Source organism: Elephantulus edwardii, unplaced genomic scaffold (genome assembly GCF_000299155.1).
Source record: "Elephantulus edwardii isolate Elephantulus edwardi_28Jun2011 unplaced genomic scaffold, EleEdw1.0 scaffold00006, whole genome shotgun sequence".
Lineage (NCBI taxonomy): Eukaryota > Metazoa > Chordata > Mammalia > Macroscelidea > Macroscelididae > Elephantulus > Elephantulus edwardii.
Genome location: NW_006399756.1, coordinates 11067221 through 11089050, shown reverse-complemented (window position 1 = coordinate 11089050; position 21830 = coordinate 11067221). Strand labels below are relative to the sequence as shown.

General features: G+C 44.1%; 2 protein-coding genes and 1 pseudogene across 2 annotated transcripts in view; 1 reads left to right on the top strand and 2 right to left on the bottom strand.

Moving 5' to 3' along the window:
* The window catches only part of INPP5F (inositol polyphosphate-5-phosphatase F), a 103914-nt gene extending 85758 nt beyond the window's left edge, over positions 1–18156 (top strand). Inside the window, exons 14-20 of the mRNA XM_006879895.1 lie at positions 2326–2443; positions 4584–4782; positions 8332–8403; positions 9419–9492; positions 10058–10186; positions 11856–11943; positions 17013–18156. Coding sequence (XP_006879957.1) covers positions 2326–2443; positions 4584–4782; positions 8332–8403; positions 9419–9492; positions 10058–10186; positions 11856–11943; positions 17013–18156 — 1824 coding nt within the window. The remainder of the gene's footprint in view (positions 1–2325; positions 2444–4583; positions 4783–8331; positions 8404–9418; positions 9493–10057; positions 10187–11855; positions 11944–17012) is intronic.
* Positions 12532–15439, bottom strand: LOC102861089 (annotated as a pseudogene).
* A 3280-nt stretch (positions 18157–21436) lies between the features above and the next one.
* The window catches only part of MCMBP (minichromosome maintenance complex binding protein), a 23104-nt gene continuing 22710 nt past the window's right edge, over positions 21437–21830 (bottom strand). The window contains exon 16 of the mRNA XM_006880148.1: positions 21437–21563. Within this exon, the coding sequence (XP_006880210.1) occupies positions 21437–21563 (127 nt within the window). The remainder of the gene's footprint in view (positions 21564–21830) is intronic.

Below are 21830 nucleotides of genomic sequence, written 5' to 3'. Positions count from 1 at the left end.
TGGTGGGTCACGTGTCGGCTGGTAACTTAAAACAAGCTTTGTGTTTGAGAAAGGTTTATGGACCAGGGACAGTGTGTCCTTCTGACTGGCTCCTTTCTGGGATGATGGCTAAGGCATGGTGACACATTCTCATTCCTATAAGGCCCAGGTGATGTGGGCTCAGGCCTGCCACCCATGGGATCCCAGGAAGCCGTGAGGTCATGCAGTCCTGAGGAGCAGGCACGTGCTGCCCAGGGAGGGCCATTATCCTGGCCTTACAGGACCTGACCAGGAGCTGAGCCCTCTCTCACAATGCCCAGGTGGTCTCCAGCTTACAATAGGGTTCCATATCCATTGGAGTATCTTTGATAAATCACATACTTTATTTTTCATATTTACTGCCTTTTGTTATCATCTTTATAAATCTAGTCTTTCTTGGTCTTTGAAGGCTGAAAACAGGCCATGTAAACATGAAAGTAATTTTTAACACTGTATATTTTAGCATTAAGTATGTTGTTGCTGTTGGGTTTGATGGAGTTGAGTACGACTCAGCAAGCTTGTGAACAGATATAAACCCTGTCCTACCCTGTGCCGTCCCCATTGCCTCTGACACACTTGAGCCCCTTGCTACAGTCACTGTGTCAATCCATTTTATTGAGGGTCTTCTGCTCCATCGCTGACCCTCCACCTTTCCAAGCATGAGGTCCTTGCCAGGGAGTAGCCCCTCACAAAGCATGTGAGATGAAGCCTCACCGTCCTTGCTTCCAGCCCTCTGGCTGCACTTTTTTCAGTATGTATCTACTTGCTTTTTTGACAGTCCATGGCTATTCGGTACTCTTCTCCTCTACTACAATTCAGAGGCATCAGTTTTCTTCTATCATCCTTTTTCATTGTCCAGCTCTCAGAAGCAAAGCAGGTGATTAAAAAGACCATGGCCTCGGAGCTCTGGTGGCCTAGTGGCAAGATGCTGCACTGCAATCACAGAGGAGCACGGTTCAAATCCACTAGATGCTCTGCTGGAGAAGGAGGGGCACTCTCCTCCTGTACCAGTCAGATCCAATTTGATGGTACACACACACAAAAAAAAAAGAAAAATTAAAAAAAAATAAAATAAAAATACCATGGCCTGAGTCAGATGCACCTTACTTAGCCTTCAAACTAATACCATTACTCATAAGCAATATATATAGTACATTTTATTAATAATAAGATAAAATGAAAATAGATAGTAATAAATATAGCTCAAATATATCATAAGTCAGATATCTCATAAAACTGCTTTTATTAAATTGACAGTTTTAGACCAAGATCTCTTTCTAAGATTGCACTCGATAGAAATAGTAGTTATAGAATGGAGACAAAGGAGATAGATATTCCCTTTCTTGCCTGAAGTTTAATGAGCTCTGGTGGCAGAGGGCTTTATGTGTTGCATTACTAACAAGCCAGCAGTTCAAATCTACCATCTGCTCTAGGAGAGGGATCTGGGCAGTCTTCTCCTGTAAGGATTTACAGCCTGCAAGGAAACCCAGCGGCCCATCACTGTCAGTCAGACTGGACTTCATGACAGGAGTTTACCTTCACCTTAGGTCCCTCCCTCCCTGAGAACTTGCTCTGATACTTCGTTGTGAAAAATAGGAAACAAAACAATCTATATCTTGACTGGATCAGTCTGTGAGTAACTGTCCTGTGCAGCAGGGTTTGGGAAGGTGTGCACACTTTTGTTTGTACTCTTTCTGTACACACACACACACACACACACACACACTCTCTTTCTTTCTGTCTCTGACACACATTAACTCCCAATTTGGTCCAAGTTTTCCTATATCAGAAATTTGGAATATTTTTAATATTTCACCACTGTGAAACTTGAAAATCTTTTTCATTATTTTTATTTTTCTTATATAATAGATCTTTACATAGGACTAAGGAGCTCTAGTGGCTTAGTGATAAGGAATTGTGCCGCCATCTCAAAGGTACAGTGTTCGAATTCACCAGCTGCTCTGTGGGAGAAAGATGGGCACTCCCCTCTCATGCGATTAACTACCTCTGTAAAACTGCTAGGGGTCAGTTATGGGTCAATTCCGACTCAACAGTACACAAGAACAACATATGAACTAGGAATTATGAAGATTGAGAAGAATGGCTTTACCCTAATGAAATACCGAGTTGTAGAGACTTGATACTCTAAGTGAGTCAAATGCTAGGGGATGTTAACTAACTGCACACTTGGAAATGACAGATGTTCACGGCAGCCAGTGGCACTTAGTCCTGCTCTGCAAGCCCACATTTGATCTGGGAGCACTCTTGTGTTTGAGTCAGTTGTCAACATGACTTTTCCTTCAACAGGGTGACTTTACGAGGACAGGAGAAAGGAAGCTAGCAGGAGTGATGAAAGATGGGGTTAACTCAGCGAATAGGTATTACCTCAATCGATTTAAGGATGCTTACAGGCAAGCTGTCATAGGTAAGAAGCAAAAGTGGCTTTCATTCTTTAAAATGGATTTTTTTTTTCTGTGACTGAGTGACTCTTCATAGAAAGCAACTTTATTAGCATAGCTCATATGTTTTATAATATAGTTGAATTTCTCTACTGAGCTTCCAACTCAATAAGTCAAATTCACATGTCTACCACATTAGAGCTTGATAGGTCTTCTGGACCCAAACAACACAAGAAATTGCCAGTTTCCATACATATTGTCAGTGTGTTGCTCTTTCGGAGAAAAAGAAAAAGACAGCAGAGTTGAGGCTCCTGTATAGTATGGAGCTTGGAAAGATAGAGTCTTTCAAGGAGAGGAGCCCCCTCTGTGAGGTCGCCTGGCACAGCGGCTGTAGCTATGGGCTTAAGTACAGCCGAGATGGCCAGGACGGTGCTGGGTCGAGCCTGCTGGGCATATGGTTGCTATGAGGTGACTCAGTCACATCTCACCACCAGAACTGACCTAAAGTCCAGATTCCACATGTTTCCCACTGTTCACGGCTGAGAGATAGAAGATGCTTTTTTTTCAGTCTGCTCTTTATCGTGTGTTCTGACCACGTGCATATACCCTGTTGTCTTTAACTGTGACTTAATATCCAGGGTTAATCCTGTGGACTCTGGAGATTTTTTTAGCAGAGGAGGTGGTGGTAGCTTGTGCAGTTGAATTAATGCCGTGACATGTTTTTAATTTCTTTTTCGTGAAAGTGTAACTTTAGAGGATTAAAGTGAATGTACAATGTTCTGTGTTAAAGCCACGTAGAACATGTCTGGCCCAATCTCCCTGAGAGTCTTTTCCAAATTGTCCTTCAACCAGTGTCTTCTGCATGGATGGTAGGGCCCAGCCACAGACTAGTTAGGGACTTGACAAGTCTGATGGAAAGGAAAGAAGGCCTGGTGGTGCCAGTGTTAAGTGTTAGGCTGGTGATTCATCTATGCTGACAAGAAAAGCAAGACAGTTGCTTCTACAAAGACCCAGGGCCTCAGAGACCCCCTGGGGCCTTCCACTCCATGTTGGGGGGTTGCTGTCAGTAAGAATCCACTTGACAGCAGTGGGTGTGGCTTTGATTGGTGTAAAAAAGCAGCTTCGTGTGGAGGTATGGAAGGTGCTTGTTACAACAAGAAAAGCGGATTTTAGCAGTTTATTTAAGGGAGAATAAGATCTTATTTCCAGTGGTGGATCTAGACTCAGTTAAAAGACTGAGGCCCCAGCTCCCTTCCCTCTCTACTTCACTATTTTTTTTTTCTTTTCTCTCTCTCTCAATTTGCCAAAGTCTGGTGTCTCTTTAGGAGATTTCTAGAGTAGTGGTTCAAATGTGTGGTTACTGGTCAATTTTTCAGTTACAGTTTTAAGTTCAGTGTGTCAAACCCACTAGCTGCTCTATGGGAGAGAAATGGACAGTCCACCTTCATAAAGAAGCCTTGTGGTCAGCTGTACCCTGTTCTGCAGGGTTCCCAGGAGTCAGACTAAACCAGATAGCAGTGGGCTAGGCCTGCTTCATCGTAACCAAGGAGTAAGAGCCCGTTAAGGTGGAAAGCTACCAGCCAGTAGGGATCTGCGATTATTGTTTATTGCTTCCCTTTGTAGGACTAGAGATTGACAAATCATTTTTCCCAGAAACTTTCTTCAGTCTCGTTGGCCCATAGGAATCAGAATATGATCTTCGGCTGAGGTTTGAGCCGCTTGCCCCACCAAAAGGATGATGATATCCAGTTTGTCTGTTTTTCTTTCATTGCTTGTACTTTTGATATTATATATGTAAATACAACAGAAAGTTGTGGTGGCCTAGTCAGGGAACAAAGCATTGGGATTTGCACTGCTAACCCAATGGCCATGCCTCCCTGGCAGCTTGACTCCATCCCTGAACGAGTAAGATGGGCAATCTCCTCTGATGTGATTTACAGACTTGGGGACCCGGTAGAGGGTCAGCTATGAGTTGGTTTTGGCTCAATGCTAATGACTTTGAGTTTTTGTTTTGCTTTATCTAATAAATTATGCCTAATCCCAGGCCATGAAGATTCACACCTATATTTTCTTCTAACAGTTTTCTAGTTTTTAAGAGCTGAGTTCCTTTTTGTACCCCCTAAGTATTTAGTAAGCTAATGACAGATATGAACACTTCCACCTTAGATTTGATGCAAGGCATTCCCGTCACAGAAGATCTTTATTCCATATTTACCAAGGAGAAGGAGCATGAGGCTCTGCACAAGGCCACTCAGAGGAGCCACCAGGAGCTCATCAGCCAGCTCTTACAGAGCTACATGAAGCTGCTGCTGCCCGAGGACGAGAAGTTCCACGGGGGCTGGGCCCTCATTGACTGTGACCCCAGGTGAGTGGGGCCTCTTAACCCTTTTGTGAAGCCGGGTCGGCCTCATTTACATTGGAAGCTGTCCGACTGCTGTGAACATGGCTGCAGGCCCACGGCAGTCTTCAGATACAGGGCTGCTGTTGAGGCAGAGGTAGCTCCGACGGTCTAACCTGCAGAAATTGTTCCTAAGCCAAAGGTGTTCTCCATTGAGAACAATGTTGGCTCTCAGGTTTGCGTAGATACTTTTTACTATGTTGAACAAATTCCCCTCGAATCCTATTTTGTTGAGTGTTTTAATCAGGAAAGGGTGTTGGATTTTGGCAAAGGCCTTTTTGCATTAATTGATAGGATCATGTGGTTCTTGTTCTGTTTTGTTAATGTGATGAATGCCATTGATTGTTTTTTTATGTTGAACTCATATTAATATCCTTATTACTCATATTACTGTTCGGAAGGAGCCCTAGAGGCACAGGGGATTAATTGTTGGCCTGTCTACTAAAAGACGCTTTGAATCCAGCAACCACTCGTTGGAAGAAAAGTGAGGCTATCCACTTCCGTGACGATTTACAGCCCTGGAACTCATCTTGTTTCAGTAACCTCACTGCCGGGGAATCAGTTCTAATCACAGTGACCCTCCACTGCCTTTCCAAGATTCTAAGTCTCCACTGAATCCATTTCCTCCCAGTCAGAGTGACCATTGGATTTCCAAGGAGGGCCTGAAGGAAGCATTTGCTGCAGAGGGTCAAGGACTATAGTCTGCAATATGGATTGAAGCTCAACATCAAGAAGACAAAGATTCTCACCACTGGGTCAAATGGCAGTGTCATGATAGATGATGAAGATTGAGGTTGTTAACAATTTCAGCTTGCTTGGTTCAACAGTCAGCACTCTTGGTACCAGCAATCAACTAATCCAAGTGAGGTGACCGGTGCCTGTGCAAACTGTCATTACTGTACCCCTGATACTTAGCCAGGACTGGGACAAGGTGAACTGGGGCACAGACTAGTTGGCACAAATTTATGAGAGAATCAAACATCACCAAGATACATAATTTTGAATGTGTCATTTTAAAAAGGAATCTATGATGAACAACATGACAACCTTTTAGATAAAGGCAGGTCTGTCCCTGCATTTCTGCAGTCCTGCCTGACTCACCTCACCTTACCTCACCACTAGTTAAAACCTAAAAGCCCATGGCCAACTCGACAGCACACCCCAGCTACTGTCCCGGAGTCAATTCCAACTTGGAGGGAACCTGCAGGCCAGAGGAGACCTGTGGCGACCACCACACATTGCTCCCCCACTTCCCTGGAACAAACGCGAGGTGCAGGATCCCTTCCATCCCCCCTCGCCCCAGTCATCAGGAACAACTCTGACTTTATCGACTGGTCGGGTGCTGCAGGCTGCAAAGAGGAAATTGTAAGCATGAAAGGGAATCAGGTGTCAGTGTGAATGCGTCATTCCCAGTCGCCACCAAGGCTGCGGTTTATGGAAGTGGTGCTGAAACACGGAGCGTGTCTCCACTGCCTTGAGCTCCCAGGTCCGGATGCCGCGGCTTTCGGACCTTCCGCGCTCGGACCATCTCACGATCAGACTACCTTGCATTTGGCCCTTCTTGTATTTTTCTTGTAAATTACTCCTTTGCCAAAGCCTCATGTTAATGTCCCCAGAAGACAGCGCCTTTACGCGACCATCGTGGTGGTGGTGGGGCCGCATGTGGTGCTGGCACGTTGGTCTTCATCGTGTGGAACGAGGACTTGCCGCAGTGGTGGGAAAACAAGCAGCAGTAGAGCAGCTGCTCCGACCGCAGGCGCAGGCGTGTGTGTGCAGCCCACGGGGGTGGAGTCTTTCTTTTCTTGTTTGTATTAAAAACCTTTTTTTCCTTTTAAAGAAAAAATGGGGATGGTGAATGGGAAGGGGACATCAGTATTAACTGCAGCTGAGATTTCTGCAAAAATGGGAGGGGGGTGAGGGGGTGACCTTTTCTGACTTTCTGTTATGTGCCAAGTGCTTTTTGTTCTAGACTTAATGTTTGTGCCTGAGGATCATGTTTGACCGATGCAAATGCTCTGTGAAAATAAGAGGCTAGGGTGAAGTTATCACTGTAGCTAGGAGGAGTAGAATTTCCTTTAGTGCCCAAAGCTGTGTTGTGACATGCTTGTTATGGCCTGGCTCAAGCAGCCACGTTTACAATGCACCTAAGTACCCGTGCACAGAGCTCCATCCCAGGCTGGGAGTGTCAGGTGGTCAGCAAGCTCCTCCTCGGATAACAGGGGTCAGTGGGTCTCCGATGTGATCAGCGCGCTGCTAGCCCCTGGCCTCGTGTGTGCCCTGAATTCAGGGTCCTGTATCTGGGGTGGAAACGGAAGCAAACCTGGTCCTCGAGATCTAGGCTGGGTGGACAGAGTGGTCAGCCCCCTGTGGTACCAGTTAAACAATGATCAACTAGCATTCATGCCACAAGTGATTGCCCCCTCCACTTCACTTTCCCCTTTGTTTTTCAACAGTGTTTATTTATTTATTTTTATTATGTGTGTATGTGTGTGTGTGTGTGTACCGTCAAATCAGATCTGACTGGTACAGGAAGAGATGGTTCTTCCTCCTCCAGCAGAGCATCTGGTGGAATTGAACCGTACACCTCTGGGGTTGCAGTGCAGCTTCTTGCCACTAGGCCACCAGAGCTCGCCTCAACAGTGTTTAATAAAGCGTAGCAAAGAGGTTTGAAATCCCGGGAAAGCGATGCCAACTCTTCCAGTGCCCTGTCCAGGACCTAGAAGAACACTTTAATTTGGTGAAAAGACTGTTGTTAATGATTGGTTTAGATGACACGACAAGTTTGGGTTTAAATTCCTCATGTTAACTCTTCATTTTTCTTGATTTTTCTATGGGACCTCTTTTCTGTTCATAATCTTACAAGGATGTACAGTTTGCTGTAGTTTTGATTTTGTGGTTCACAGCACATATTTGGTTTCTAGAAACCATTATAATTATTGATCCCCACCCCCCGTCCTTAGGCATAAAAATATGCAAAATGGACATAGATAAGGAAATGTTTAGTTCCTTGAAAGCCAAGTAAATAAATCTGTACAGAAAACAGCTTGGGCTTGTTCCATGTATGCATATACTATTAGTGGAGAATTCTTTTTTAGAAAGGAATTCCACACTAGTGTAAAAATATCCTAAGCATTTACAGAATTACTTTGCAGTTTTAGATATGAGATTATTTTCCCCTTTTCAGCCATATTTTCCCGCTTCTTCCCAAAAACCCTCCCTTCTCCCATCTTTCTGGACCCCCGCCCCATGATTCTGCTTTTCCAGGAGGTCCCCTTCTTTTGCCCACTCCTCTCTCAGTCAGCCCCTCCCTTCAAATCGCTCCTTCCAAGTCCTTTGCTTTTTCTTATTAAACGTCCTGATGGGTAAGGGATATTACATTTAACCTAAGTAGCATTTATTGATGATCTTCATTTTTTCCCCTGATGATTTTTTGTCATAAGTGGCTCTTCTACAGAAATACTCTGCAGAAGTGCGGGGACGGTGACAGGTCTAATTCCCTGTGTCGTGTTTGTTTAGCCTCATTGATGCGACGCACCGCGACGTGGACGTGCTGCTGCTCCTTTCTAATTCTGCCTACTATGTGGCCTAGTGAGTTGCTTATTGATTGAAAGCTTTTCATTGATTCCTTTTTAAAAATATGAGTAAGTTTCCTTTTTAGAATATATGATATTTAAAAATACAAGAATCTAGTTTAAACTATTTTACGATTTTAATCTTAAATTACTTTTTTTTATTCTTACTGTAAAAAATGATTTTATAGTTACCATTATTGCATTCTTGTAACATTATCTTCTTTTTAACATATAGTGGCATTTTCTAGCAAACTCTAGCCTTTTGACGTATCCTGTATATTCTTCTTACTAATGGTGATGTTTAATGGTCTTTATTTCTACATGTTAGTTAAATATTCTCCCATTGCTTCCAGTTTCTGCTAGTATGAATGATGCAGCTGTCTCTGCAGATAACATGAGCATGGCATGTGTTTCTATAGTTACAGGGGTATGCTGAGCCCTTGATTTTATGATTGGTTGTCAGACCGATCTGCAGAAAGGCTACTATTTAACAGTGCCATCAGCAAAACCCAAGCACCATGTCTCTCCTCATAGCTTTACCAGAGTAGGGCTTCATGAATTATAAATATTAAGTTTATTTATGAATTATAAATATTAAGTTTCTATTTGGTCTAATTTCAACTCTCAGTTATATGCCCAAAGGTCTGACCAATGAGATCTGTCTTAATTTTGGATATCAAATTTACTTCCTAAATTTATTATCACTGTGTGTGTGTATGCTGCCTTTCTTTTGTGTTTTGAGTTCAATTTTCTAAAAATTTTTATTAAATTCTTTTTATGTCTTATGTAATTGGCTCCTACAGTAAGATCTGTGAACTGGTTTTCCTTTAGATGTTGTACCACATGCAATATTCTAAATTCATCTAACTTTTCATTGAACTATTTATGTGTTTTAATTCTTTATTCTAGAATATATATTTTGCTGTGTAAGACTTTGTTATTTTAACTGCATTGTAATTTGTTACTATTATACCTCAAGAGACAAGAAAACTGCTTTTGATTTTAATCCTCTTTGTACTCTTTTTATCTAGTTATGATGATGAAGTTGATAAAGTAAACCAGTATCAACGTCTAAGTCTGGAAGACCTGGAAAAAATAGAAATAGGTAACATTTAGTATAGTGTTCAATCCATAGGGAGCTGTGGGGCATGGTGGTCAAGTCGTTTAAGAACATGGGATAATATCTTAGTAGAACTAGGAAGAAGGCAAGCTCTGGTGGCCTAGTGGCAAGAAGCTGCACTGCAATCCCAGAGGTGCATGGTTCAAATCCACCAGATGCTCTGCTGGAGAAGGAGGGACAGTCTCCTCCTGTACCAGTCAGATCCAATTTGATGACACACACACATAAAAATAATAAAATTAAATTGAAAAACAAAGAACTAGGAAGAGATAGCCTAAAAAAAAAGCAACAGTAACTGTAATCCTTTAATAACTGTAATATTTGCTTTGCAAATATTTACGATCAAGAAGGTTTTAAGAATTGAGATTGAAGAAGTTCCTGTTTTATTCATAGCCTCATCAAACCAAATGGTTATGATAGGCTTGTATTTTGTATGCTCCTGTTATGAAGGAAAATAGGCCAAGTGCCTAATTAGGGAACATCTTCCTACAGAAGAGGAAGTGATGATTATATGAAGATAGAAGTTCACACCTCTTCACTTGCCCTTTAGGTCCAGAGCCCACTCTTTTCGGTAAGCCCAAGTTCTCCTGCATGCGACTGCACTACAGGTGCAAAGACGCCAGCGGCTACTTCCACACACTGAGGGCTGTGATGCGCAATCCAGAAGAGGATGGAAAAGGTAATGAGGACAGGCCGAGCTTACTCAGTGTTGACGTTAAACTGACTTCAGGCCTAGGTGGAATTGGAACCTTATGTACCATCTTCCTCTGAGTGACGACTGATTGCGGGCGATAGATTTATGGTTTGAAACCTCAGAGCAGCAATTTTATTCCTAGCAAAATTAGTTGAATTGATAATGTAGTTTGAAGCAAAAAAAACCCTAGAATGGAAATTCTCCAAGTTTTTTTTAAAAAGACCAGGCATTTAGTTAACAAATGTGTATGTTGGTCTTTTGAAACCACAGAAGAATAAAGATGCAGGAATGACTTTGCACAGAGTCATGTGGCTGCCAGGACTTGCTCATCACACATCCTGTCTCCTGGGCAGTAGATAAGGCTTGTAGAAATGGTGGTGTGGAAGTGTGAGGCCTCCTTAGCCAGTTTTACAGAGGGCAGGAGAATTGTCATGAGCAACAGCCCAAGGCTGGCAGGGGGAGAAGCATTTCTCCACCACCCACCTTTTTTACCAGTTCTGACACCACCTGTTACTTTTAAAACACTGTTTTTCTGCTGTTCCTATTAGGTGCCATAAGGCCCACTGTGCCGCACAGTGACCCTGTGAACACAGAGGGAAACCCTACCTTTCCTGTGCCATCCTCACAATCGGCACCTTGCTGAGATGCATTGCTGCATGATCCTGAACTAGAACCTGTCCTTAATAAGCTGTGAGCACGGCCTGTGAGTTCTGTGTGGCCCATGCAATGGATTACGAAACCCAGCAGAGAAATCAGTACCAGCACAGAACTCACAGACCATGCCCATAGCTTTGGGACCTACTAGTGAAAGGACAGGTTATAGTTCAGGTCGGCAGTAAATCCAGGAATAGATCTTTGGTCAGGAAAGCCTCTTAGCCATGCCTCTCACCTGGCCTCTGCTCTGCTCAGGCGAGAGTTACAGATCTCTGGCTCCACCAGTAAAGTGTGTTAGGACTGTCCAGTGAGCTTTGACCCAGGCTCTTGGTCTGTGGCCTCTGTGCTGCCTCCTACTGATTTCTTGGTTCTGCTGCTGAAAGTTGGATGCAGGATAGTAGAGAGCAGGAACATTCCAGAACATCACTATGTATTTTATTGGTTATAGACCACACCCCCAAGGAAGTGGATTGACTTTTAAGCTGATTAGCAGCTCATATCCGATTTGAAAACAAAAATGATTATATTGCATTATATTATGGACGAGCATTCAGTTCATTGACTAGTCAGGCTGACTCAGGATACCAAGATTAAACTCATTTGAGTTGCTGTGTTCACTTTGATCTCACGGAGATAGTTCTTAAAAGAGCACATGCTCAAAGCAGGTGTTTTGACTCACTAGTTAACCTGAACTGGTGTTTGGTTTAGAGAAGGCTTCAAGGGATATTTGTGGTTTATGATTGCAAGATTATCTCAGGATTAAAGTTTAGGAAGTTCATCCAGATTCTGTGACTCCAGAAAGTCTGGATTCCATGAGCATTTGAAATTCTGGTCTACATTTTCTCTCTTTTGATCAGATTCTGTTTTAGAATCTTTGATCAAAACAGAACTAGAATAAAATTTTTATACCATTCTGTTTCATTCTCTTCTCTGCTTTTGTCTTAAAACATGCTTGAACATGTTTTGAATAAAATGGCAACCACTTCCCTCTGGGTTTTAGATACGCTTCAGTGCATTGCCGAGATGCTGCAGATCACCAAGCAGGCCATGGGACTGGATGTGCCTATCATTGAAAAGAAACTTGAAAGGTGAGTATACTATTTTGGTTTCTCTCAAGAATAAAAACATTATCCAAGGTTGTCTTTTCTTTACAAATACTTGTAAAGATGGCAAGCTCTGGCAGCCTAGTGGCAAGAAGCTGCACTGCAATCCCTGAGATGCATGGTTTGAATCCACTGGATGCTCTGCTGGAGGAGGAGGGGCAGTTTCCTCCGGTACCAGTCAGATCCGATTTGACGGTACACACACCCAAAAATAATAAATTATGGCTCAGTGTTGGTATTTAGACCAGAGAGAAGTCTGTATCTGTGGATCCAAATGTAATAGTAACTTTTTGTTTGTGTAAATACCGTGGTTGTGTAAATTTGCTTTGGCAACAACTGGAACGATGCAGAAAGGATGAGCATGACTGCACAGGGAAGTAATGGACTTGAGAAGCTTTTTGTATTTTTATGAAAAACTGTAACATGGATGAGCCTCGAGGACATGACCCTGAGTGACAGTGCCACAAAAGGACAGATGTCGCGTAAGACCACTATTATGAAAAGCTAAGGAAGGGCTTACACACAGAATCATACCCGGAGGGTGACCAGGACTGGGAGGGAGGGAGAGGAGAGTCACGATGAGGGAAGAGATGATAGACGCACAGTTAAGACGAGTGGCGGGAAAGGCAGGCAGCGCTGAGGCTTGATCAGCTCGATCTCACTAAAGCTAGAGAGGGCGAGTAAGATAATGGAGATGAGACTTAGAGGGGAGAAGTAAGCAGAGTCTTGCTATTTTGGAATTCTGTCACGGAAAATTGTATGAATGATTGAATAAAAAAGTAAATTCTGCCTTCACTCAAGTTATAAGGAAATACACACACACATACACATATATGTGAAATGTTCACACTTAAGGTTAAGAGTTTTAAAAATTGAATACAGCTCTACATACCATTTGCCCAGCTTCCTCATATGCTGCCATCTTCTATTATTATAGATCATTTATCAAAACTACGACTTTAGCCCAGGGAGCTGTTGGCATACTCTCTCGGACACTGCAGTGCTGACTCAACGGTCGTGCTCTCGCAGCTTGAATCCCCGAGCTGCTCCACAGGAGGAGGTGATGCCGTCTCCTCACGTGCCGTTTACAGCCTCCAGAAACCTGCTGGAGGGTCAGTTATGGGTCAGTTCCAGCTCAGCAGCAAAGAGCCACTGAAATTTGCCTTGACCCCCGCCGCGCCATTCAGTCGGAGCCAACTCATAGCTGACCCGTCAGTGAGTTCTGAGAGGTAGTAAATTGCAGGAGAGGAATAGCCGGTGGGCTTGAATGGCCTGCCTTTGGGTTACAGTGCACGTCTTTCCCCACGAGGCCACCAGAGCTCCCTTTATTATATATAATGCTGTTAACAAAAATACAGAACCTGTTCATAGTTCACAGGGGTTTTTGCTTTTAGTTTCTTTCTTCTCTTTTTACTTTGGGTTTCTTATTTTCAGTAATGCCATTTTTCTATCCCAAGATCCTGTCTCTTTAAAAAAGGAGAATCTCCAACAGTCTGTGTATTACTGATGATACTCAGATTTCTAAATAATGCTATCTTCCCACACTGGTTGGTCAGCAGAGTTGACTCAGACTCAGTAGGGCTGGAAGCCTGGCCTGTTCTTCACCAGCCTCACAGTCTCCCCTGGGCTTACGGCCATCATCACGGCCAGTGTCAGCCTGTCTCATTGACGGTCTTCCTCTCTCCTTCACGGACTTGACCTTCTTGGGCATCATGTCCTTCTCCAAAAGATGACCCCTCCTAATAACATGCTCAAAGTATATGAGACAAAGGCCACTGTCCTTGCCTCTAAAGGAGTACCCGGCTCTAATTTTTCCAAGACATTTGTTCTTTTAATTAACTCAAAACTGATTGCCATCCAGTCAAAACCAATAAATAGACGGCTGATCTTCCAGGAGGTTTTCAGAGGCAGTGAACTGCACCTGCGGAGATTGCCCATCTTACTCCCAGGGGGCAGCTGCTGGGCTTGAACTGCTCGGCTTTGAGCTAGCAGTGCTAGCTGCCTCCTTACTGACCAGGCCACCAGAGCTCCCCTGTGCTTGTGGCGGTCCACGGTGTCCTCAGTACCTTTTGCCAACATCATAATTCAGAGGCATCAGTTCTTCAGCCTTTCTTAGTCAGTGTCCACCTTTCCTGTGCATACACAGCAGTTGAAAGTAACCATGGTTTGTACCAAGCACACTTGTCTGCAGACTGCCTGCCTGCCTTAACATTTTAAAGCGGTCCCTGACAGCTTATCTTCGCATCGCACCAGGTCTTTAAGGCGGTCCCTGACAGCACATTTTCCCAGCACAGCACGTCTTCTCAGTGCACCATGTCTTTAAGGTGCACCAACGTCTTTTGGTCTCTTGCTGCTTCCATGGGTGCCACGATTGTGGATCCCAATAATAGGAAATTTGTGACGACTTCAATCTTCTCTCCACCTATCATGATGCTGCCTATTGGTCCACTTGGTGAGGATTTTTGTTTTATGTTTGGTGCAATCCATACTGGACGCTATAGTCTTTAATCTGAAATAAGTGCATCAAGGTCTCTTTTAGCAGATAATATTGTGTCACCTGCATATTGAAGGTTGTTGATGAGCCACTCCACTCTTGATGCCACGTTCTTCATATAGACCAGCTTTGCAGGCTGAATAACCCAAGAAACTGGACTTAGTCTGAAAGTTTCCTCTAAATTGTGAGTCCTACCTGACCTTGACACTTGTTTGGTTTTTTCCCAGGTGGATTGAGTGAGTGATCTCTGTAACTACCCAGGCCACTGTGTACAGACAAGAGGCACTTGGTTTCTTCCTCTTTGGACAGAGCCTTGACGATCTCCTTTCTTGGCCTGGAGCTGCTCCTCACTCGCTTGCAGGCCTCCTTGGTCTTCGACCTGTGGGTCTCAGCCTGGTCAGCCAGGTCTTGCGGGCTGTCTGCCTTCAGCTTGTAAAAGTGTTCCATGAGAATTCGCTTGTTCTTAAACACATTCCCCTTTACATTATAGGCTGTGATGCAAGTGGCGATCAATCTTCTTAGACTCTGGGTATCTTCCGAGTGGCCAGCTCAGAGTCCTCCTCTGCCATCCAGGTCACTGTCTTGGGCATTGGTGTGCTGGCAGTACCTGGGTACTCACCTCCGCCCACGCGCCTGTCCTCCCTGCGGGCTGAGCGAGGCTGAGAATGGACAACGGCTTGCGGACAATCAGGCCCTCTCTGATCAGTTTCCGGATTTGTGGTTGAGAGTTGACTTTGGCAATTTCATTGGTCTCACTGGGGTCCAAGCAAACCTCCTTCTTGTTGCACGGAGGACGCTTGAGGCGAGTGTATGCGGGCTGTGACCTCAGCACTGAAGGAAAGCCCCTTGGCTCTTGAGAGGCACTGATGAGCTATCTGATTCCTCAGTTTGGGTTTGTCTGGTGGCTTCTCATGATTCAGCTGATGTTGGGAATGTTAGTTCAGAAGGGATGCCCCGCAGCGAGGGGCCAGAGCGGATGCTGGCCATCTCGGGCACAGGGGCCGGCTGGGAGTGTCTGCCTGCACTGTCCACTCTGTAAGAACTCCTCACTTGGCAACTGTCTCCTATCCAACACTTGCATTTAAAGTAATAAAGGAGCTCCGGTGGCCCACGGGTAGAAAGCTCTGCTGCCAGCCTGAAGGCACACGGTTCAAATCCACTAGCTGCTCCATAGGAGAAAGATGGGTCATCATCTGTGTGATTTACGGCATCTTTAATGAATATTGTACTTTACCAGTAATGAACGCTGAGGTGGGAGGCAAAAGGGAATGCCGGCTGTGAAGATTTGGGCTGCTTGGTGGAGCCGTGATTCCCTGTGGTTTCTCAGTTTTGTGTGATTACGGTCTCAGGTGTAGTAATATGATTTAGCGGTTAGGTGGTGATGCGGTACTCGATCTGGTGATCTCACGGGGTTGTCCTCCACTTTGCATTGCACAAATGCTTGAATAAGCCCCGGCCTTTGGGATGAACTGTACCACTAAGTGAGAAGTAGGTGTATTCCCCTTTGAAATGACCGTTTGGGGGCCTCCTTTGAGATGATGCAGTGCGCTTGTCCCAGCTTACACTGTAGCACACGCATTTTAGTCATCTGTGGGTCTTCTCCGTGGAAGTCTCCACTGTGCTATTTCATGGTAATGTTTTATCTCCATCATTCCTTCTACACTTGATAACGGGAAGTCTTCTGTAAAGGGGATTTGTCTCTTTAGTTAGTTACTTATGTTAAGTGTAGATCATGTGTGTTTATTTCTCTGGGCTATAACCCAGCTTTGTTTGCTGTTCACATTGTTCCGACCTTGGCCATGGTTAGTGCTTTAAAATCGGCTTCCTTTTTGTTTTCACTTTGTTGTGCTTCAGTTTCCTTGCTTTCTGACACAAGATGCTTCCAGACCCCAGCCTGGGCATAAACCAGCCCTTCAAAGACCCGTTTCTTTTCCATAGTAGAGGGAAGGCCCCGCCCCACTCACCTGTCTGTTGACACTGCCTTTGCGTCTGTCACAGATGCTGGACACGCTAGGCCTGAACCACCCAAAGCAGTGACCACTGGCCGTGTGTGGCTGTGAAGCCCTTGAAATGTGGTCTAAACTCAGGTGTGCCATAATCAGACTTACAAAAAAATAGAAAAGATCTAATTTTTAGTAGTTATTACTGTTGACTGATACTATTTTGGGCATTAGATGGTTACATCAAATGTTACCAATGATCTCCACCCGCTTCTTGTTAACATGGCTACTAGAAAAATTAAAAGAATCTCTGTAGCTCACTTATTTCTTTTGGACAAAGCTGGTCTGGGTCCTGGTGGCACAGTGTTAAACTCCCTGGTGGTTAACCAGTTAACAGCCTACTGGGCAGCTCTGCTCTAGGCTGCAGGCACAGAGGGTTTTGCTTGTTTTGTTGGGTTTTCAATTCAGTTGAATTACCCAAGTTTTATCAGTTAGCAATGCAGTATTTTTAAGAAACTGGAACCAGTTTTAAAAAGCAGACTGTTTTCACCAACATTATTCATTGACGCTGATCGTGTTGGATTCCATGGGGAATTAACTTTTTCCCTTCTCATTTTCAGGAAGAGCAGTAAACCTCATGAAGACATTATTGGTATCCGATCTCAAAATCAAGGCTCTTTGGCTCAAGGAAAGAATTTTTTAATGAGCAAATTTTCCTCTCTAAATCAGAAAGTAAGACAGACAAAATCCAATGTAAATATTGGCAATCTACGAAAGCTTGGAAACTTTACAAAACCTGATATGAAAGTTAATTTTCTCAAACCAAATTTAAAGGTAAATCTTTGGAAATCAGACAGTAGTCTTGAAACCATGGAAAATACAGGTACGACAGACAGTAAAGTCCAGGGTGAGTCTGACGGGGAGATTTCTTCAGATAACGATTCATACCACTCCGACGAATTCCTCACAAATTCCAGATCTGATGAAGACAGACAGCTAGCGAGTTCCCTGGAGAATGTCGGGCCGGTAGACTACGTTCTTCCTAGCTGTGGGATTATCGCGTCAGCACCCCGATTAGGCAGTCGGTCCCAGTCTGTAAGTAGCACTGATATTAGTATTCCTGTGCCCTCAGAGGTTACTGCCCCTCATGGAAAAGGCCATGAGTCATCTCTGAAGAAAAGTCCTTCTGCTGACCACATACACGCATTGACTGGCTTTGCCAAGCCTGTGGATGTATACTGCCACAGGTTTGTGCAAGATGCACAGAATAAAATGACCCAGCCGTTGGAAACCAGGCCTGTTTCTCAGCAGGCTGTTGAGGAAGGGCATCAAGTGACCAGTAAGGTTCCCAACGAAGAAACCCAACCCGAAGCAGTGGGACAGACCCCCTCCCGACCGTCTCAGTTAGACGTGTCCTCTTCTGCGAAAGGCCCGCAGTTTTTGTCGGTGGAATCAGGGCGTCCAGTTGTGTCTCAAAAGACCCCAGGCTCCGCGTCCGGCGTGCTTGAACTTGAGCCAGGGCTTAACATAACCCCTTCTCCTTCAGACGGCGGCAGCAGCAGAGCAGTGTCGCCCTTTGCAAAGATCAGGAGTTCCATGGTCCAGGTGGCTAACATTACCCAAGCTGGCTTAACCCACGGGATCAACTTGGCAGTGGCCAAGGTTCAGAAGAGCCCTGCCGAAGCTGACGCACTTCACGAAGTCCAGAAGAACGAGCTCAGAAACATGTTTACACAATGCCAGACGCGAATCATCCAGATTTAGTTCTCTGCCACGAAGAACCCTGGGCTTTGGTTTAATCCGAAACCAAGTGTTTTCACGTCTCAGCCTCATTTCTTGTACTGTCTTCACATCCAGGGATCACAGATCCCAATTATGTTTATTGGGACAGGTTTCAAAGGGAGTCTGACCCAAGCAGATTCCCACACTGGTCAGCCGGGACAGGTGTGTGTCGTCCAAGGACACGTGGATCTGTGTGGCTTATACACTACGGAGCAGTTGCTCATCCTGAAGTACTTTAGGAACAGATCTCTGAGACCAGCTTGGACCATGTTGGATGTGAGTGGGTGGACGGGATGTCTGAAGCAGATGTAAATGATGGGCACGGACACACTGGGGGATTGGCATTTTTCATCATTTTCCATTTGTCGGTGTTTGGGGTTTCTTTCTGGTTTATTCTTCTGTATTTAGTACCTGTACAGGGTAGGCAATATGTTTTTAGTGACTTTAAGATGTCATGAGGATGGAAAAGCATCTGAATACAAGGAGCTGTTGGTTCAGTTTTTATAGCTTAACCATTCTCTGTGACAAGCTAACAGAGGGTTGCTGACCGTCCTGTCACTGGTTTGACTCAAATTTATTCTGCAGCTTATAGCCCAGAGACTGGGAGCATTCAGCTTCCTCGTGGGCTGTGAACCTGGGTCCAACAGATGTGGATACCAGCATCCTATCCAATCTGGCGCCCCTGGTTCCAGGGAGACTGTGTTAGCTACTGATAATTACAGAAAGAAATCATCAGGTTTCCTTCTCCCCCCAGGGTACATTCCTCAATAGCCCGCGTAGACTATGACAGCTGTAGAAAATTTAGCCTGAAGCACAACTGTGTGCAAACTGGCTTTAGGACCAGAATCCTGACCACACAGGACCACTGCCTCTTCTCGGACCCCACACAAGTGAGGAAGCTGCACATCATATTCCAATTAAGTATTGGTTTGTCTGGTATCGTTAGAGCCTTACTCTGAAGTGATTCTCAGCTAAAGATTATGTCTGTTGTAACTTTGATAAATATTTCCACTTTTGTTATTTATTGGTGGTGTCTTTTATTTGAAGTGTCAGATCTTGTGACTATTTAAAATAAAATGCCACTGTAATTTAAAGCAACCGGATAAGGGCTTGATTTTAAAGCACTGAGGAATTTATAAACGGGGCACATTGACTGAGCACTGGCTGGCTCCCACCTTCCCATGTCTCTCACTCCTCCGGAGGGTCTGATGGCTTTATAATGTGCTTCCCAGCTGTTACGCTTGAACAGCTTGGTCCCTGGGTTGAGCATGTACATTACTCTTCCACAATGTACGAGGGAACACAGCTCAGGACATACCATAAAATAAACATTTATGTGCCATGTAAATTACTTTCAAGGAGCTTTTTAAAAACACATCTTAATGCATAGTTCCACTAAGGTAATAAGGATACTTAATGTCCTAGTGGTTGAGTTTTGTCCTTGAAGTCAGATCGATCCATTGAATATGCGCAGGAATGTCACAAGGATTGAGTCTCTCAAGGAAGAGAAGGGTGGCAGATACGTGAGGAGTCTGCTCTCCGGCCTGGGGAATGCGCATGCAGGAGGAATTTAGCCTTTCCCTCCCTGCGCATTTGGTAATGATTTCTTGTCAGAGGATAAACAGCATACAGGTCACCCAGACATGGAGAAGAAGAATTCATGAAAACAGCTTTAAGTACTTGTAATTTGGAAATTTTATTTATTTGAAAGAGGAACCAGTTCTCTTTCCAAGGGACTTTTCTGCAAGACCAAGCAAATGACATACTTCTCTTTGGTAAATTACAATTCACATTGGCACAAGAAACACATTTGTGACTAATCTACTCTAGGCCAGTTATAGAAAATGAATTTTCTCACAAATCCAGTTGAGCCTTCCTTTTATTTCTAAAAGTTTATGGTCTAGTCTAAGTTATAAAAATGAAAACCAGTTAGAATTCTAAATATAAACAAATTATTTACATTCGTTTATAAAAATAGATTTGTGTTTAGGAAAAGTTAACAATGTTGTCAAACAATTAGTAATTTTCATTTCAATTCAGGAGGCATAACAAATCCCTTGATTTTCAAGGCTGACCCTGTTTCCTTGATTAGCACTGTCAATGTAGGCCGTACGGGAGAGGAGTGAAGGAATCAGCTGGCTTCTAATGTTCTCACTAGGTTATTACTAATTAAAAGAAATCCTTACAGACGCGATTGATAGCATAGAAAAAGTAACAGATCTAACCTTTCCAAAGGTTCCTGTTGCCACCATTATACAACTAAAGCATTATTCCTTTCCCATTTAGTTATGAATGTGATGATTCTGTTCTTGAAAAAGTCTGCATTAAACTAACTGGCCTGGGAGAAATTGACCTTCACTTGCCGCGAGCCATAAACTAGCAGATCGTATGATCTGATCTAACACAACAGGAACGAAACTTACTGAGTTAAAAATCTAATATAATCAAAGCAACTAAATTGACACTTATTAGTAAAATAATGGAAAACCTTTTATTCTAAAGAGAGCATTTCTTTAAGGTGATGATTATGCTCTATTCTTTTAAAGGGCAAAACCCCTTTGCAGGGCAACACTCATTCCTGAGGTTCCCGGATGCACTGGGCAAGAGGCAACGAAGGGGTCCACCTTCAAACAGCTGCATTTACTCCACACAAAGTGGATTTTTACTACACAGTGATTTAGTTCAGGTTACTTGGCAAAACAAATTGGCAAGCACGTCCAAAAAATCCTGGGAATCAGTGCCGTTTAAGAGGCTACCCTGCAGGGTGCTGATAGCTCGGACGTGTGGAACAAGAGCTGCTGTGGTCAAACATTCGGGCGATGGCAGGGCAGTCCTTCTCCAGGCCCTGACTGAGTCCCGTTCAACGGCACACACGCCCCATTTCCCAAACTGACCAGTGGGCAAATTTGACATGAACAGTTCCCTCTGATTTTGAAATCACCATTTGAAGTTAACCATTAGCATTTCAGCAGAGTCTGGCCTAAGGAAATGTGTCATCAGCAACATTATCAATATTAAATTTTAATATCAAATACATTTTTGTACATCATTACTAATTTATATAATTATAAAACAAACTTCAAAAGCTCCATAAAATCAGTAAGGGGAAAGCTCTTACTGAGCATCATATAAATGTCAGATGTTAGACCAGGCTTGAGTTTATCTTGTAATACAAATTATCTACAAAACAATATGGTAGAAATGACATTTGCATTTTACAGTGTGGCTGTGGCTTGTACTTTACTCATCCCGGGCAGCAACTTTAAAGTTCGTTTCCGTTCACGCATTTCTGCTGCTGAAGCCTGGTCCTCCTCAGGGACTCGAGCTGCTTGGCGCGGAGCCATCTCTCTCGCGACAGCGTTGTCTGACCGGCGCTGAGAGACAGAAACCTGGTTCAAAACAGAAATAAATGTCAGTCTACCCGAGGAACACTTAGTAAACCCCAGGCCACAGTGGGGAAGAGGGTTTCGGGACCTCTGGATGAGCCCAGAGCAAAAGCAAGGCCGCAAATGGAGCCCGCTCAGCCTCGCAGAGTCCCACTTAGTAAAGAGCCAGGTGTGGCCCCCTGACAGAGCCCGCTCAGCCCTGCACAGCCCCACTTACCAAGGAGCCCGCTCAGCCCTGCACAGCCCCACTTACCAAGGAGCCCGCTCAGC